The sequence below is a fragment of the Panthera tigris genome, chromosome D3 (assembly GCF_018350195.1).
Source record: "Panthera tigris isolate Pti1 chromosome D3, P.tigris_Pti1_mat1.1, whole genome shotgun sequence".
Lineage (NCBI taxonomy): Eukaryota > Metazoa > Chordata > Mammalia > Carnivora > Felidae > Panthera > Panthera tigris.
This window is the reverse complement of record NC_056671.1, coordinates 57641877-57659451: the sequence shown is the minus strand read 5'-3', so window position 1 is coordinate 57659451 and position 17575 is coordinate 57641877. Positions and strand designations below refer to the sequence as shown.

The 17575-nt window shown below is 46.2% G+C and overlaps 1 protein-coding gene across 1 annotated transcript in view; it reads right to left on the bottom strand.

Moving 5' to 3' along the window:
• Nucleotides 1-4239: 4239 nt before the first annotated feature.
• Nucleotides 4240-17575, bottom strand: part of FHOD3 (formin homology 2 domain containing 3) — a 469133-nt gene continuing 455797 nt past the window's right edge. Inside the window, 2 exon segments of the mRNA XM_042961930.1 lie at nt 4240-4834; nt 14949-15110. Coding sequence (XP_042817864.1) covers nt 4752-4834; nt 14949-15110 — 245 coding nt within the window. The 3' untranslated portion in view covers nt 4240-4751.

Below are 17575 nucleotides of genomic sequence, written 5' to 3'. Positions count from 1 at the left end.
ACAACTGAAAATGGCGTTTGAACTACAAAATCATAAATTGGTACTTCTTCAGGTGGATCATCTAAATACTCTTTTTAAGGGCAATAATAGTGCTTATTAAGAGAATAGAAGTGGCTTGGCCCTCACTTGGTTGAGTAGCAGCAATCTGAATAAACTCTCACCATGTGCTTTCACCAGAGTGGGAATCATTCTATCATCTCAAAAGATGATGCTTTGGAGCTCCTGAACCTTTCCTACTTCTAGATGTACGTGGATGGATGGGCAGGGGTGAGGTGAGTGGATTATCAATTACCGATGGGAAATTTGTGCAGGATTACGAACCTTTATCAAAAGGAGGTTAGATGGCGCCGCCACCTGTACACAACCTGGCTGCCAGGGTTTGGGCTTAGTCAAGGTGGGGACAACTGCCCTCCACCCATGTGCCGCACCCCTGTTCAGTCTGTGCCACAGGTTTGGGCCAGAAGCAGAGTTATTGATATCCAATTACCAGGCCTTCTTAAGCATTCTACAAGAACAAAACCAGAACTAGCAAAAAGTGACAAGCCAGCAAATATCACTTCCTATCTTTCGCCCTGGGGAAAGTCGTTCAGCCTCCCTCATCCTTGCTTCTATGTAAGATGACAATGCAGAATGGCTACGTGGATCCTAGGTAAGAAAATACACAACAAGTACCCACACAGATGCCGTCAATATTTTAGCTCTCGTAAAAATCATGCAGAAAGTCCATCCCCCATAATTGCCTAGCAACAGAATTTTTTTTCTACCAAATAAACTACCTTTTGTGACAGAATTCATGGGGCATTTTAATATCATGCACCCTAACTGCACTTGCAAAGATCTTTCATTTCTCTGAGGCAATCAGATGTTTTTATTTTTAGTTACCTCTCTGGCAAAATGTATAAATAGCTGCAGATTAAACCAAATTTTCATTTTAGTTGATGACTACCTCTTGTGGCCCTAAGGGGAGGGATCATGACTCTCCTTTTCCCAGCTGAATCCCCAGCTCCAGGCACAGGGTTACCTCTATAATAAGCCCTCAGTGCCTATTTGTGATAGATGGTTGTATAAATTTTCTAAAGCTGCCATAACAAATTCCCACCCACTTGGTGCATTAAAACAAAAGGAATTTATTCTCTTACAGTTCTAAAGGCCAAAAGTTCAGCCTTAGTTTTACAGAGCCAAAACCAAGGTGTCAACAGCACCACGCTCTCTGCAGAGGCTCGGGTGGCGAATTTGTTCCTGGCCTCTGTTTCTGGTGGCTGCTGGCATTCCTTAGTATGTGTCCACATCACTCCAATCTCTGCCTCTGTCTTCATAGTACCTGCCCCTCTGTTGCGCATATGAAAGCCCCTCTACCTCTCTCTTACGAGGACATGTGTGATTAGATTTAGGGTATGCCTAGTTAACCCAGGATCATCTCTCCCTATCTGGATCCTTACTTTATTCACCTCTGCAAAGGCCCTTCCTTGTAACATTTACAGGTTCCTGTGATCAGGACCTGTTCTCTTTGGGTGGCCATTATTTAGCCTACTATAGTGGTATTTGGTGACACACTATCTCAGGGACATGAGCACAGAAACGGTGGATATGGGAGCAGTGGACGATGACACAGCCACTCACAGGTTAGGAGCTCAGAAACCAGCTTTCCTAACTCTCCTCCCTGCTATTCTTTCCTGTACTGTGTTCAGTGATGGACTTGGGAGAAAACAAAACTGGGTCTTCAGCCCTCCTGGGCCCTGTGCATCCTCCCTTCCATCCCCAAATCCCTCAGTAAGTTATTTTTAAAATAGAAAAAAAAACAAACAAACAAACCTTATCATTCCAAAGAAACCAAACCTCAGGCATCTTTAAAAGAGTTCACCCTCCTTTACTGGCAGTTCTGTAACTTCAACCTAAATTAAGAAATATGCACAATAATATCTATAGTGATGACCAGCAAGGGTAGCAAAGCATCTCCCAAGGGTAAGGTACCATTCATTCTGCTCCTCAAAGACCTTTCAGGTACCTGAACCTCCTGAATTAAAAAAAAAAAACAAAAAACACTAACAGAGTGGCACCTGGGTGGCTCAGTAGGTTAAGAGTCCAACTTTGGCTCAGGTCACAATCTCCTGGTTCATGAGATCAAGTCTTGAGTCGGGCTCTGTGCTGACAGCACAGAACCCACTTTGGATTCCATGTCTCCCTCTCTCTCTCTGCCCCTCCCCTGCTCGTTCTCATTCTCGTTCTCTCTCTGTCAAAAATAAAAATAGGGGCGCCTGGGTGGCTCAGTCGGTTAAGCGTCCGACTTCAGCTCAGGTCACAATCTTGCGGTCTGTGAGTTCAAGCCCCGCGTCGGGCTATGGGCTGATGGCTCAGAGCCTGGAGCCTGCTTCCGATTCTGTGTCTCCCTCTCTCTCTGCCCCTCCCCCGTTCATGCTCTGTCTCTCTCTGTCTCAAAAATAAATAAACGTTAAAAAAAATTTTTTTTAAATAAGAAAAATAAATAAATAAAAATAAAAATAAACACGGGGGGGCCTGGGTGGCTCGGTAGGTCAAGCATCGACTTCGGCTCAGGTCATGATCTCGCCATTTGTGAGTTCAGCCCCACATAGGGCCGGCTCTGTGCTGACAGCTCAGAGCCTGGAGACTGCTTCGGATTCCGTGTCTCCCTCTCTCTCTCTCTCTCTGCCCCTCCCCTGCTCGCACCGTGTCTCCCTCTCACTCAAAAATAAACAAACATTTCAAAAAAAAAAAAAGAAAACAAACATTAAAAAATTTAAACACACGCACATACTAACAGAAGCAGCCAGACTAAATAGCAACAAGGAGAGAGGAACTGAGCAACAGGAATAACCCCCCAATTTCACTAAAACTACTAAACCAAGTTCTCAATAAAATGAGACTCTCTCTACCTGGCTGTAACCCAGAAGTTAGTTGACCTTGGTTGCTTCCTCTGAGAATTTTTTAGTTCCTAAAATAAAACTACCTTCAGATTTATTCACTCACCTCCTTCTAAATGTGACCTTTTATTCCAAAGCAATAACTCCGGCAGAAGGCCAAGGTCCCCTGGAAGGACGCGAGGTATCTGTTCACCACAGGGTGCAGCAAGGATACATCTTCTCTTTGTTTGCACTTCCCCATCCCCAGTGATACACATATCCTTTGTATTCAGTGCTGAGGTAACAGGCAAATGCTCTGACAAACTACGAAATTGTATCAGATTACTACACGTTATTTAGAACCGTAAGAAAATAAACATCAATACCCTATGTATCCTTTTCAATAAAGTGATTAAACTCAACTGTCTGTAATATACAGACCTGCTGTTGGCAGATGCCAGGCTTTGCTGGGGGGCTCACATTCATCACCTATTATCTGACCAATACTGGTTTGAAGGAGCATCCTGTCTCCCAGTAGAGTGGGGGGTACAGAAGAGGGAGGACACAGAGGCCTGTGGGGTGAATAGCTTATCTTTAGCTCTTCAGACAACACAACTGCATAGGAACACAGGAACACAGAGTCATAGAGGTCTTCAAAGTGAGGCAAAGATGGAATTAATGGCTTGATCTTTCGGCCCCCAAATACCTGCTGCAGCGGTTTATCTTTTCCCTCTTTCCAGAGACATTCTTCACAGGGAACCGCGCGGCACTGGGCTGCGGGGTCCCTGTGGAGGCTCGGCCACCACCTGGGCACCAGCCACCTCAACACGCCTTGCAGTCACTCAGATCCCCTCGTGGGCAATGCCTGTCCTACTGGATGCCTTAGCTTCTAATGACCTGTACCCGATTGCCAGGGACTGCATTTGTCCCTCCGAGGTATTCTGTAGACAAAATTTTAAATTTCCCTTTTGTTTTGGGGACTTGTTTTTTGAGAAAACGAATTTTTACACCTGAAGCAAGGGAGAGAGTGGCAGAATAGTTCAGTTTGTAAATACTACCCTAATTTTTGCTTCAACACCAGGTTGGACCAAAGCAAAGCTCGCGGATAATGTGATCTATATGAGGTCATTGCTAACATGTTGCACGACAAACACTGATGCCTAATTAATAAGGAGTTACAGAGAGCACATTGTTGGGCACTTCTCACTCTACTAACACACACACAAAAAAACAGACGACGACAAGAAAGCCAAAGGGCCCGGAGGCCATTCCACACCAGGGTCCTTCTGATGAACCTGAGAAAAGGTTTGGCTGATTGAGAAGGAAGTGCATCTGTGGAGCTGTGTCAGGCCCTTACACCCGAGAGAAGAAAAGTTTCCAGTTACGGCATTAAACTCTATTTATTTAGTATTTGAAACATGGTGTACATTTATGAATTTGTATAAACATTTAGTACATCTAAAATCCACAACTGGTAAACAATCTGTGCTTTCTTTTTGTGTACAATTTTGGAGTTTACATCTGGATATTTTGGTGCTGTGGAGAGACCCCGTCTGTGAATCTAATCAAACTGCCTCACAGGACCACAGTAACCGTGACAGAAGTGATCTGCTCCTTGCACAGAAAAGGTGTCACGCTTTGGAACTACTAAACCAGGTGTCAAGGAAACCAGAGAAACACAGCTGACACAACGAAGGAAGTGTGTGCGAGAGACTCCGAGAGAGCCCCCCATCTATGCCCAGCGGGCCATGCGCGGACACTAGAAATGTGGACACTCCCCTTCAGAACCTTCGGATGTTAATGTTGAGTCTCTTCCCCTCCCCCATCTGGAGGGGTTCCGTCCAGCAGGAGTTTGCACAATCTTGGACACACTTCTTAGGGCACGCACAGGTGTCACAGCTGCAACTCTGCGGTGCCAACCAGGCCCAGAGCTCGGGCTTCTTCTGGAGTCAGGCCGCTCTTGAGGGTCCTTCGCACTTCAGCAGCATCCGCAGGTCACAAAGGAATGAGAAGACAGGGGGGTGTTAGCAGCCAGCACATGGTAGTCCGTCTGCCCCACGCCTTACCCGCCACCCCCAAGGATTCCCAGGGTCGTCACGGGGCTCACAGATGCTCAGCCGCATCCTGCTTCTGCTGAAGCGCCTGGCCATCTGTCCATAGGGCAGAACAAATTAGGGGGCTGCAAGAGGCTGGCATGAAGAGCCAAGTGGAGGGATTGACCTTGTAAGAGGGAAGAAGGGAGGCCCACCCTTACAAGGTTTCTGAGAAACGGATGCAATAGTCAAGTACAGATGGCATGTGGACCAGTGTAAGGAGTGGATCAGAACTGGAAGAGTCACTACAGAGCATAGGAAAACGCAAGTTCCAAAGATTGCAAATGCTAAATAAGATAACCCCACAGATCTACAGGATGAGCAATGATGACCCGGCCCCGCAGAGCAAGGTGTTAACAGAACCAGGCAAGGGCAGCAGTCAGGAGGAGTCCCCCATGAGCGTTGAGGGTCTTAGTCTCAACTCATCAAGGGGCCTCTGGAGACAATAACCATTGACTCCTTATGGACTGGACGTCAAGGAACAAACTGCCGAACTTCTGGCTGGATTTGTTAAATGTTCTCTGTGAAACACACAAGGCTCAGGAAGGACAGTGACCCCCTTCTCTGGGGCTTACAACTGGCAGGTGGAGGAACGCTCACATCTAACCAAGAATTGCTTGTGCTTAGCTTGGCACACTGGGTTTTCCCATTGTTTAGTGTTGATCAATTTTGACGTCAAAATAAAGGCTGGATAAGGGTGACTGGGGAGGCAGCCGCCCCTTCCAAGACAAGTCCTTTCATTTGAAAGTTTGCCTAATTACATTTCCCTTGATTTCTCAATTGTATTTGGCCTACTCTCTACAAAACGTCATGCGGAGTTTGGGGTATTTGCTCTATTTTCAGAAGAGATGTGTTATGGATCTACCTCAATCCTAAATCAACCAGAGGACCTGAGGTGAACACGGCAGGCCCTTGATCAGAATGCAGAGACACTAAAGCTCACCCTTCATGCCTTCCCATCATCCAGTGCCAGACCCAATTCCCTGCACCCCCTGTGACTGGGGGGCCTATAGCCTCCCCCTCGGCGGGGGGGAGCCTCAGAGGATGCAGACAACAGGATCACAGCTCATGTTCCTGCCAGCAACACCCCATATTCCAGTACCTTCCCAACCTCCCCTAAGCAAAAGCCCGCTTAGCCTGTGTACAAAGGATCTGAAAAGATCTGGTAGAACGTACAGGGTCTAAGTACCTATTAACAAATGGTTTCTTCTCTCCCAGGAATCAGCACTTTCAACAGGAGCCAACACCGAACCCATCAATTAGTCAATCAACAGATACTTCATAGAAAACCTACTGTGTTCCCAGCACTTAAAGCACTGGAACATCAACAGAAGACTCAGAGACATCAAGCATGGATTGAACACAAATAGAGACACAAAGATCTGTGCCTAAAGTTGCCCTCAAATCATGCCACCCCCACACTACTGTATTTCCAAGCCGAGCTCTGGGCTCCTGAGCCATCCATCTACAGCCGCTCCTGCACTGGCTCTCCTTCCCCCCCACCCTTGGCCCCTTGGGCTCCAGACTGTCTAACTCGTCCAGACAAAATGTTTGGCTCCAGAGCCTTGGCTGGAGGCAGATTGCATTTAACTGAGTAATGGAATTTGTTCTATGGGGCAGCAATAAAAATACAAGTTTGTAATAACCTTTTATGTTCTTTAAACACTCCTTCAAGTGTTTGTCAAAGAAAGATAATTTTAATAAGGCAGAAAAGAAGATAAAATATTTCTCATTCTTGACAAGGACTGCTAAGACCTCTCTTCCAAAACACAAAATTCTGCCTTGAAGAAGTCCAGGCTGCACTAGCAGGACATCTTAAATTTCATTAGTCGCAGAGGTGGCGAGGACATGTGTCTATGAACTGTAATCTTTGAGCCTTGAGGTATGCGTGCTTGGCCAAATGACGACAGAAGGCTTCACGAACTGATGGGCATTTAGAGATGCTCCCCTAACATGTGTTCACGCATTTGCTTTAGTCTATAACTGCGGTGTTCAGTTCGGTTCATGTAAATACTTGAATAAGGACCTTGGCACCTTACAGGGTGTGCGGTGATCTCCTAATTGATATGGGCATTGGACCAGCCTCTCTGAGACAGGCTCAGGGAATAGAACAAAGCTTACTAGAACAAATGCTACCTTAGCCTCGCTGCCTGACTGTGCAGAGTGCGCCCTTAGCCTGGTAGCCTCCTCTCAGGTTTTATGGGCCAGACCCCCTGGGACCCTCCCGTGCCCCCTCTGCCTGGGTTCAGGTGTTCTCTGCTGTGGTTTCAGAAAAGCCAGTATCGACTAGGTCCCTTTGCTTGTCAGCTGTGTCCCTAGAAAGGTATTCATAGAAAAACCTGCCCCATTAATGGAATCCTACTTTCTGTGGGACTTCATGACAATTGAGATAAATTCTCTAATAAACATAAAATAAATAAAACCACCTCATAATAAATACAGTAAATAGATTAACCCCAAAAGACCTCAAGAATCTGAACTCTTCCTCTGTTAAAAAGTCAAAGTTAACTCACATTACCACTTGAAGAGAGGTGTGAAATGAAGATAATCAGTTGAAATCAGCTTTGTGCTCCAATTCCAATTATGCATAGAAAGAACCTTTTTGGGTATCCATTTCTCTGTCTGTTCATCAGTCTTTCCTTCCTTCCCTCCTTTCTTTCCTTCTCCTCCCTCCCTCCCTTCCTACCTTCTCCCCTCCCCTCCCCTTCCTCCCTCCCTTCTTTCCCTTTCCCTCCCCCTTCCCCTCCCCTCCCCCTCCCCCTCCCTCCCTCCCTCCCTCCCTCCCTCCCTCCCTTCCTTCCTTCAGCAAATGTTATTTGAGCCTCTATCCTGAGCCAATATTGTAGTCAGGGAGGCAGGGGGCTGACAGGGACATAGTATGAGAAGAAATGCTCAGGGTAGCAGACCCTGTCTGGATAAGGTGTTGGCTCTCAGAAAGTTTCTGGAAGGCAAAAAGGGACAGAAGACATAAAATGAGGGGACCAGCAAAGGCACTGGCAGGTTATGGAACCTGTACGATAGAAACAAGTCTTCTCTCAAATAGGGGATTTCTCAAGTACTAGGCTGGGGGCAGGCTGGCATATGTCTGATAAGATAATGTCTGGGCCCCTCTCCACCCCCCCATTCCCACTTCTCGCTTGAACGCTCTGGCTGCAGTGTAACTGCTCCCCAGCCTGTCACATGTGACTGCCTTCCCTCCCTGCAGCCGCTTAACAGAGAACAGACCGTGGAAATGTTTATCCCTGTCTGCCTTGCAGCTCTTCCATAGACGGCAGGGGTCACTTTGCTGGCACCAGCAGCCACTCGTTGCCCCAGGCACTTGTGACAGCTCTCACGATGTGGCAGTGACAGCAGTGGGATCAGATACAGGAGTACCTCCGCTGTCAACATGCAGCCCAAGGGCGTCTGGGGACCCAGGGAAAAACCCATAAGCTCCTTTTCTCTCCCCACCCCCAGCACAGAAAAAGCTTTTAATTCTACAAAGTGCTCTCGGGTGAGTCTTTGCAAAAATGCGTTGAATCTGAAAATAACAGTGGTCTACAGCCTGCAGAATAATAGCAGCCTGCATCTACTGAGGGTTAACCTGGATTATTCCATTTATTCACTATGGAAACCCTGTGAGAAGTGTCCTGTTATTACCGTTCCAGCAAGTGAGCAGACGGCATAGAGAGATCAAGTCCCTGGCCCAAGAGCACACAGTAAGCGGTGCAGAAGGATTTAAGCCAGGACACTTGAGACGCAGCCCACCCTAGAAACAGCTGTACCCTGCTGACGCCTAGCAGGACACATTCTGACAATTTTTCTTATCTTATGGGACATGCACTGAGTTTCGCTTCCATATGCCAGAAATCCATTTGTATTCTTTTACCTTTATTAAAAAAAATTTTTTTTACATGTATTTATTTTTGAGAAACAGAGTGAGACAAAGCGTGAGCAGGGGAGGGGCAGAGAGCGAAGGAGACACAGAATCCGAGGCAGGTTCCAGGCTCTGAGCAAGCAGTCAGCACAGAGCCTGATGCGGGGCTTGAAGCCACAGACCGTGAGGTCATGACCTGAGCTGAAGTTGGACACTCAACTGACTGAGCCACGCAGGTGCCCCAGTATTCTTTTACCTTTAGATCACTGACAGACAGTTTTTCTATCTTCTGTATGTAATGCCAAGCAATTTGGAAATAAGTTAGCTTTGTTGTAATCCCTATGTTTCTAAAGATCTTCTATCAAGTATACTGAAAATAGAACGCTTAGGACTATAGGGACTAATATCAGAACTTCAAGAGGTCTTAAATGTATCTTGTGGTTGGCAAGTAACTTGCCTACTGCTATTTACCCACTCCTTGTTCCTTGAGTGACCCGTCTGCTGAGTGGAGTCAAAACGTTGGGTTCAGTCATGCCTCTTTGTACATCAATACAGGGAACTGTTTTAAGCTCTATCATTATGGATTTAATGTTAGACTTTCCGTGAGTTGGTTTGTTTTGTTTTGTCAATGTCCATCATTTAACCATCTGAGTTCTTGTGTCCACCCTCCATCTTTTTTTTTCCCCACATAAAATCTGTCCATTAGAAGCAGAGATCTCCCAAATTGACAGGAATTCTACACAATAACTGACCAGTACTTTTCAAAAGTGTGAAGGTCATAAAATGTCCTCCACACATCAGAGGGGGCATGATGTCTCAATGCAATGGGACAGCCTGGGTAAGACAGTGGGACAGAAAGAGAACATTAATAGAAATACTGGTGAAATCCAAATCAAGCCTATAGTTCAGTTAATAGTATTGTACCAATGTCAATTTCTTAGTTCCAATAAATTGTCCTAGGATGTGCAAGGTGTTAGTTAACATTAGGCGAAGCTGGGTGAAAGAAGGCAAATGTCCTCTTTTTTGCAACTTTTCTATTTTCTAAAATTCTTTCAAAATAAGTAAGTAAATAAATCAATAAATAAAACCCAGAACAACAGTAACAAAAATTAAAGGTTCCCAAACCTGGTTGATTTAAACTCAACTTTAGACTCAGCCCAGATACACTGAACGGGAGTGTCAGTGAAAGGCCCATATGTTGCATTTTCATCTTCCCCAGAAGATTAAAATGGCCAGCCAGGTCCCGACTTAAATCACTGCCACCTAACTAAGACACAGGGAGAGGCAGGCCCTCAAGACGTGATGGCCTTTGTGACAACAGAGTTGAAGTCTCTGAGTTCTGCCTAATCCAGAAGTATGTTCACCCATGAGGAGATGGTTCTTGGAAATACTTAGGGCAGCAGGCGATTTCTATAACCACTGGTTTGGTCACAGTCTTGGCTCCACAGAAATACCTCTGCCTAGTCCGTGGCTACATTTGAATCCAGTACCCCCCAATACACTTTGTTGCTCCTAGTCAGGCCCTTACCAGAAAGCATTCACAGTTCAGATGTAAGAGCAGACTGTCTCCTATGTTGTGTGCTATGGGTAAGGGAAGGGAGTCAGGAAACAAGTTCTCTCCATTGCTTATGGGACAGCCTGCAGGAACTTGGGGGATTCTGCAGACAAGAAAGAAGAGGCTTCAAGATTCACAGACTCTGGGGTCCTCAGCATTATTTCATGGGCAGGACAATGCCTCCCCCCCCTTTCCAGTTGAAGCCCAGCACAGCCGCTCTCCATCAGAGTTGCACCAGACAAGTACCATGGAGACAAGCCAGCCTTCGGTGCACAGGTATAAGCCCACTGAACGAGCCCCCTGGGGGTAAAAAGGGAGGTGAAGGGGAGTCTGGTCTAATCCCGGCTGGCCAAGTGAGGTGGGCAGTGGTGGGAGGGGAGTGAGACGGGTGATGGGAGCGGAGCAGCGGCTGGATAGGTGTGGTTTCTGTGCACAGGCTCCCCTGAAACTTCAGCACAGCAGCCCAAGCACCTGCAGGCAGCTTCATATTCCCACCGGGCTGGGGTCCCTTGGCAGTAGCGTGACAGAGCTGGGGAGGGAGAGTGGTGGGAACCTGTCATAGGCACCTCACTTAACGCCCACAACATCCTGCGAGGTGGCACCTCTGGCCTCAGTGGATAGCAGCACACTGAGGCTCGGTGAGGCCAGGTAATTTACGAGGGGACCCCCATCTCCTTCTCTCTCGTATGAATGTGTGCATTCCAAACATGGAAACCGACTCCTTTGCTGCCTGGGCAGCAAAAGCAAAGAAATACAGTAACTTCTTGTGGGGAAGGTGCTTGGCATTTTTCCAAAGCCCCTTTACAGAAACCCTCTGCTCTGCTCTCAGAACAGCTCTCAAAGGCAAGACAGATTCCCGGATTCCTCTTTTCACTGATTCTCCCTCCTCTTGAACCTCCACTCTGAGCCAAATGGGTGCCTGGCACCCAGCCTTGGGGGAAGACACACAAGCCAGACTCCTCTCTCCCAATGTGCTGGTTCCCAGTTTGGGAGGGTGATTTGTCTGAACAGGAAACAGCTGGAGAGCCAATGCAATAAAACATTTCCAAACTCTCCCTGCATCTGCCTCTTTGACCTGAGGCTTCTATCTGAGCTTCATGCTGCATCAGAGTCTTGACCTCTGGCCCGGGCCATGGCCTTGTTCCTCTCTTGGACTTCCTCTAGTTATCCTCCTGTCTTATGTCCCGGACACATGGGTGGGCTCCCTCAGCTATCTTTAGAGGCAGGTCAGTTCAGTCCATCCATAATGAGCTCTAAGAATAATTCGGCACTGAGTAAATAGGAATGAGGCCGTTTTGGAAAAGACAAAAGTTTGAGAAATTTTGGTCCTTCCCACTAACATCTTATTTGACTGTATTGCAAAAGCATTAGTTCTAAAGCCTCTGTTTTATTGCCATTGTTAGCTTGCCTTCTAAAAGAATATAAAATTGATTCATGGTCAGTAAGGAAAAACTAAACAAAATGCAGGGAAATTGTTCTCAATGGGACTTTAATGGGAAAATTGCTGGATATTTTCAAGTGCCACCTTGAAGATGTAGAGACAACTGAACTAAGTTCTGTACCGATCAGATCCAGGGCTGGATCCAGTATTTTTTGAGGCAGGTCTTTTGTTTTCCCTAAAACAAATTCAGTAATTTTTCAGGTTTGATTTTTTTTTCCATGAAATCCTATTTCGTACCTTATTTAGTACCCTATTAGTGTGGGTACATCCCACAAAATTCTATAAAAGAACTAAAATTTTAGTTACATCAAATCAATGTGAGATATGCCACATGCTCTTTGAGAGGGATGTTGAAGCTTTATGACATGATGAGGAGGCAGTCGTGGTTTGGGGGGATGGGGGTCAGATCAAATCAAACTTTTGCTCCTTTCCCAGCAGCCCTTGGAACTGGATTTCCAGCTCTTTCCACTGAGAAACTATTCTTATAAGAGTGACCAGCCTTAAGATCTTAATTAGCTAAGAAATTGGTCAGTTATTTGTGAGTCATATCAAAGTAATCACATCTTTATAGAAATACAGCTCTGTGCCCAGGCTTCATAGTCATGGGGGGCCCAGACCCCCACCTTAAAAGGAAGCTCAACAGGAAAATGGTACCCAGCCCCTTTCAACCACGACAAGACTCGGCTCCCCTGGGAAAAGAGAACAGACTATGAGTCCCTCACCCTAGTTCTGTTCTGTGATAGTCTGGGCTAGTGGCCATATGCAGACCGCCAGCTGGGCAGAGACCTTCTTCCAAAGATAGGTCCAAGAGAAAAGAACATGGGGAGCAGCTCCCCGTCCCCTCCTTACCAGCCACCAGGGCACACCCTACAGAATCACACTAGTAAGGAGATCTCAAATGCCATTCAGCTTCAGGATTTTCCCGGGAAGGCCAACATTTAGGAGGCCGAAGAGAACAAATCGCCCTGGGACAAAACAGATGCCCCAATATGATGAAATGAGAAACCGAAATAAGAAAAAACCAAGAATCTCCCAGAATGTTCTCCCTTGGTCTGATTCACCAGCCAGTCGGAGAATCTTGGCCAGAATCTGGGGCAAGCACATGAAGTGCATTGGATCAATCATATCACAGGCTAGAAATCAACTGGAAATTCAAAACAGTTTACTTAAAGACAACTGGATTGTCACAGGCTGGAAATGCAGCACGGAGCCATGGGAACCTGCGAATCAATTAAGATGCCCTCGCTGTGTCCCAACTGGCTGCATATTTCAAGCTTTAGCAGGACTTCTGGCGCACGCGGTCCTAGTCACCAGCATCAAACACGAAAGCAGACATTTAATTATCTTGGAGGATTCTCAAGTGGCTTGCAGGTCATAAATTTCTAGGTTATGGGATGGATTCTGTTTGGTTTCCTGCAACAGCTGGACTATTATTGCCTTTAGCCAAATGACTGATAGCACAAATACGCTGGTTATTCATTACCCACTTGCCTCATCACCACCATTAAACAATCAAATCAAATATAGCGTTGTTTGAGAGGGAGGCCCACACCAGAAAACCTCACATCGATTTTGCAAACTGGATTTTTTCTTACTCCTTTAACCTCTTGCAAGAAAGCTGGAGTTTATCATTCCTCTTAAACAGGAATCAAAATAACTTTCCCCCATCTTAAATTTCTGTTGATGGTGCCATTACTAATAAGTTAAACCCGTCACAGACAAACACTTACATACATGCAGTCTTGTATTTGTTGTAGTAACTGCATTGCAGAATAAAATGTGTTTGGCTAAATAAAAAGAGTATACGGCTGTTTTGCATAAGATTGGAATGGAAACGATACCACAGGAAATGAGTTTACGTCGGCCACAAAAACAGGCAAAATATCTCTCTGGCCAGATTGAAAAGGAAAATTAATTATGACTGTGTTATTGTTCCCAGTGACATTATGTGTCTCTCTAAGAATCTGGTTCTCTCTAGACCAGAGGGCAGGGCCTACACTTTTTGCCAATATAGACATATAACCTGGAGGCAGAACACGTACCCTGGGCCTCTGGGGACTGGCCAGGCCACTGGGTCATGCAGTTTCCTTTTCCGAGGTCTCTGGCCCAACAATGCTCACCTCTGTAAGGATGCTCCCTTGCCTGGCCTCCTTTCCCCAGCCCTCTCTCTCAGACATTGCAGCTCAAACCCCAATCACCTCCTGTGTGAATCTCAAAGGTGGCACCAAACACTGTGAATTCTTACTGAACTCCCGCCTACCTGGAGTCACTCTCCTTTCACTTTTTAGAGCCAGTACAGGCGGACGTAACCAGGCTTCCTTCTTGTGATGGTCATAAATCCCTGTCCTAGTCACCATCCCTTATTCCTGGAGGCAGAGACGGCGGAGACTAGGTCTCCTGAGTGACCCAGCATCCCCGGCCCAATCTTGGGGGCCGAGCTCTCTCCTAAAACATGCAAGGGTCACAGCTAATGCAGACCCATGTCAAAGGATGCAGAGGAACTGTGTTTCTCTACGGAGTGCAGCCCCTTGGAGTGCTAGCGAGGTGCCTGCAGAGGCAGCCCCACTCCTTCATTCTGTGGGCAGAAGTAGGCAGTGGGTTCAGACAAAGGGGAAAAACAGGTCCTTTGATTTAGTAACAAAAACAAGCTAGTCAACCTAGGTTAACAATAAGTATTTTAAGCACCCTACTCCCCATAAAATCACTGGTGTTCACCTTTGACATGTTTGGGAGCAGCAGTGAATTCTGAGGGGAACTATTTTCAGCTAGAAAGTGGCCCCGATGCAGAAATATGGCCTCAGCAAAGCATCCGCGGCAGAACTTGGCAATGGCCCCCCTGCAGCCAACCCTGCACACCAGAGATATCTCAGGGTCTTTTGGACACTCCTGGGGGCAAAGTGAGAATTGAGAGAGGCCCGCCCAGAAGTGGCAAATATGCTGGACAGGTGTGGCTGCAGCCCCCCTCCTCCATGACAGCAATGTTGATTGTCGAGCAGGGAACCTTTTGCCGATGAGTTTGGGTGGACCCTCCAGGCATTGTCCGACAACTGGCTGGAGCCAGCCTCACAGTGGCTGCCCTTCCCAGAGCATACAGGAGGGCAGGTACCTGCAGGTAAGTCCCTCACCCCAGCTCCAAAGCACTTACGAGATTTCCGGTTGGCCCGGGAGCGCTTCCTCTCCCGAGGCACCACTCGCTGACTGGGCACCTGGGTGGCCGACTTGACAATGCGATCCATGATCTCATCAGCTGCATCATCTGTGACGTTAGGGGAGTCATCCGTTCCCATAGTCCATGAACTAGCAGATCCTGAAAGATTACACAACCGGAGTGTGAGATGTACTCAGAGAGAAGGAACATACTAGAGAAAATACCAATTCTACTCGTCCAGGCACGGAGCTCTGTCAGCAATGGATCACAGCAGCAAATCCCAGGCACTCACCCACCCCCCCCACTGCAAGGGCACCACTGTGACCTGTGACTGCTACCCCCCAGGCACTGAACTCCCCCTCAGAGCACTTACCTAATACTACCCTGTAACAGCTACTGAAGGCCTCCACCCAATAGGCCCCGGGATCATGGGAGGGCAGATACCACACCACAGAGTGCATCACAGATGCTCAGTGATGTATGTCCACTAATGTCTGGAGTTCTGTGTTAATTCAGCTCTCTATCCATGGCTGTATATGCCTAGTAAATGTCAATTACCCCTAACTTCTCTTCCAGTTAAACAGAAATCAATGGGTTTTGTGGCAGTCTATCTTCAGATTACTTAACCTTTAAAAATCATAACAGGACAGGGGTGCCTGGGTGGCTCAGTCAGTTAAGTCCCTGATATCAGTTGAGGTCATGATCTCGACGTTCGTGAGTTTGAGCCCCGTGTCGGGCTCTGTGCTGACAGCTCAGAACCTGGAGCCTGCTTCGGATTCTGTGTCTCCCTCTCTCTCTGCCCCTCTCCTGCTTGAGCTTGCGTGCGCTCTCTCTCTCTCAAAAATAAATAAACAGTAAAAAAATCATAACAGAATAACATTCTTCAACTAACAAAGGGGGAACTGACATAAAATTTTCTCTGCTCCTTGACCAGGTAAACACATTTATAAATAACTGTATATTAAAGCAGAGCAGGTCTAAGTCTGGCATAAAAGCATCTGCCTACAGACAAGCAAGAAGAAAGCATCATGAAAACATGCACTACCAAGCAATGTTCAACAGTTAGAAATGAATGCTATTTTAACATATCAAGAACTATGCCTTTGTGATAGATCAACTTCCTTGTGAAATCTCTTCTCTAAGATGGGAAATACATTTCTGTAAGAAGAAATATGTGCAATGGGCTCAAAACTGTGCTTCCTCCACATACACTGCCCTTTGTAATAAACATACGACTTCAAAAGGCTGTAGGTGAGTGTTCTCAGACTCTGTGCCTACGGAACACTACTCAGAGCCTAAGGTCCAGCTGAAGATGAAAAAAAGCCAGCTTTTCTTAAACCACAGGCAAAAAATGTTAGTAAATATATATCTTAAATTCTGGAGTTCTACTTCCATACTAATTTTTTAAAACTTTTGGCGTTTGGATACTGATGACAATAGCTGTGAATAGCTGCTCACAGTTGAGTAGACTGTGATTTTTGTGGCTATGTGTTTGTGGTTGAAATTTTACAGCAAATATGTAATATGCTATAATTTAGTTATAATTTCAGCCAGTAAAATGCATATCACTGAAGTGCGTACATAAATAATTCACACTTTGCAAAAGGAGTAGGATTCCTGGGGCTCCACCACCTGCACGTATCTGAGACCTGTGGTTAGATAGGTCCATATGTTTTCGGGTGACAAGGTTTGTGTTGTTGTCTATGTTATTTCAAACATTTATTTTACGAGTGGGAGCATAGCTACAGCACTGGCACGTACGAAAACAGTAAATTGTACTTTCTCTGCTTATGCCCAAGGGCACCTGGTCTACTTGCTCCCATAAGACTAGATTTTTCAACATCATTAAACCCTTTAAAATAGGTTCCTCTCAGAAAAGAACTTTTGAAATTGCTGAATGTTTCTGCATTCTCAGGATGGTCCAGGTGGTCTAATTGGAGGCAAGAGGCCTCATACGGGCACAGCTGTCACACTGGGACCCTTCAGAGCTTCTGAACAATGGTCCTCCTCAGAGCAGACAGAGCAATCGATAGTGCAATTGTGTTTTGCCCAGCAATTTCCTGTTTTCCCTTTTACCTACTGGTTTCTAATTCTGCGTCTCACTTTAAAATGCCAAACTACCCTTCCCAAAACACACAAATTTCAATCAACTGCATTTGCTCATAATATATTCTCAGAGCACTGGGCCAGAAAATGAAGGCATCATCTGATCTTCCTACCAAGAATTACCTATTCTTCCCATCTTATACATTCCCAGAGAGCTGCCTTCACCGTAATGTGTCAGGAGATGCTTCAAAGGAACATGCTGCCATATGTTCAGGATTGCCAGACTCAGTTTTGTGATGATGTCATTCTTTCATGACCTCAGTCCTCGTCCTGCTTTTTTTTTTTTTTTTTTTTAACCCCCACCCCTCCTTGGTTATTTGCCTGCCTGAGAGCTGTTTATATGCATTTATCCTGGTCATGTACAGGTTGGATTTTTTTTTTTTCCTGGAACCCTTGGACCCACACATAGCATCAGGGAAACACTGCCCATACATTTTACAGACCCAAAGGGCCACTGGCTCACCACAGTCTCCCAAGTGTTAGCAAGACATTTATATACTGAGACGAAATAGAAAGAA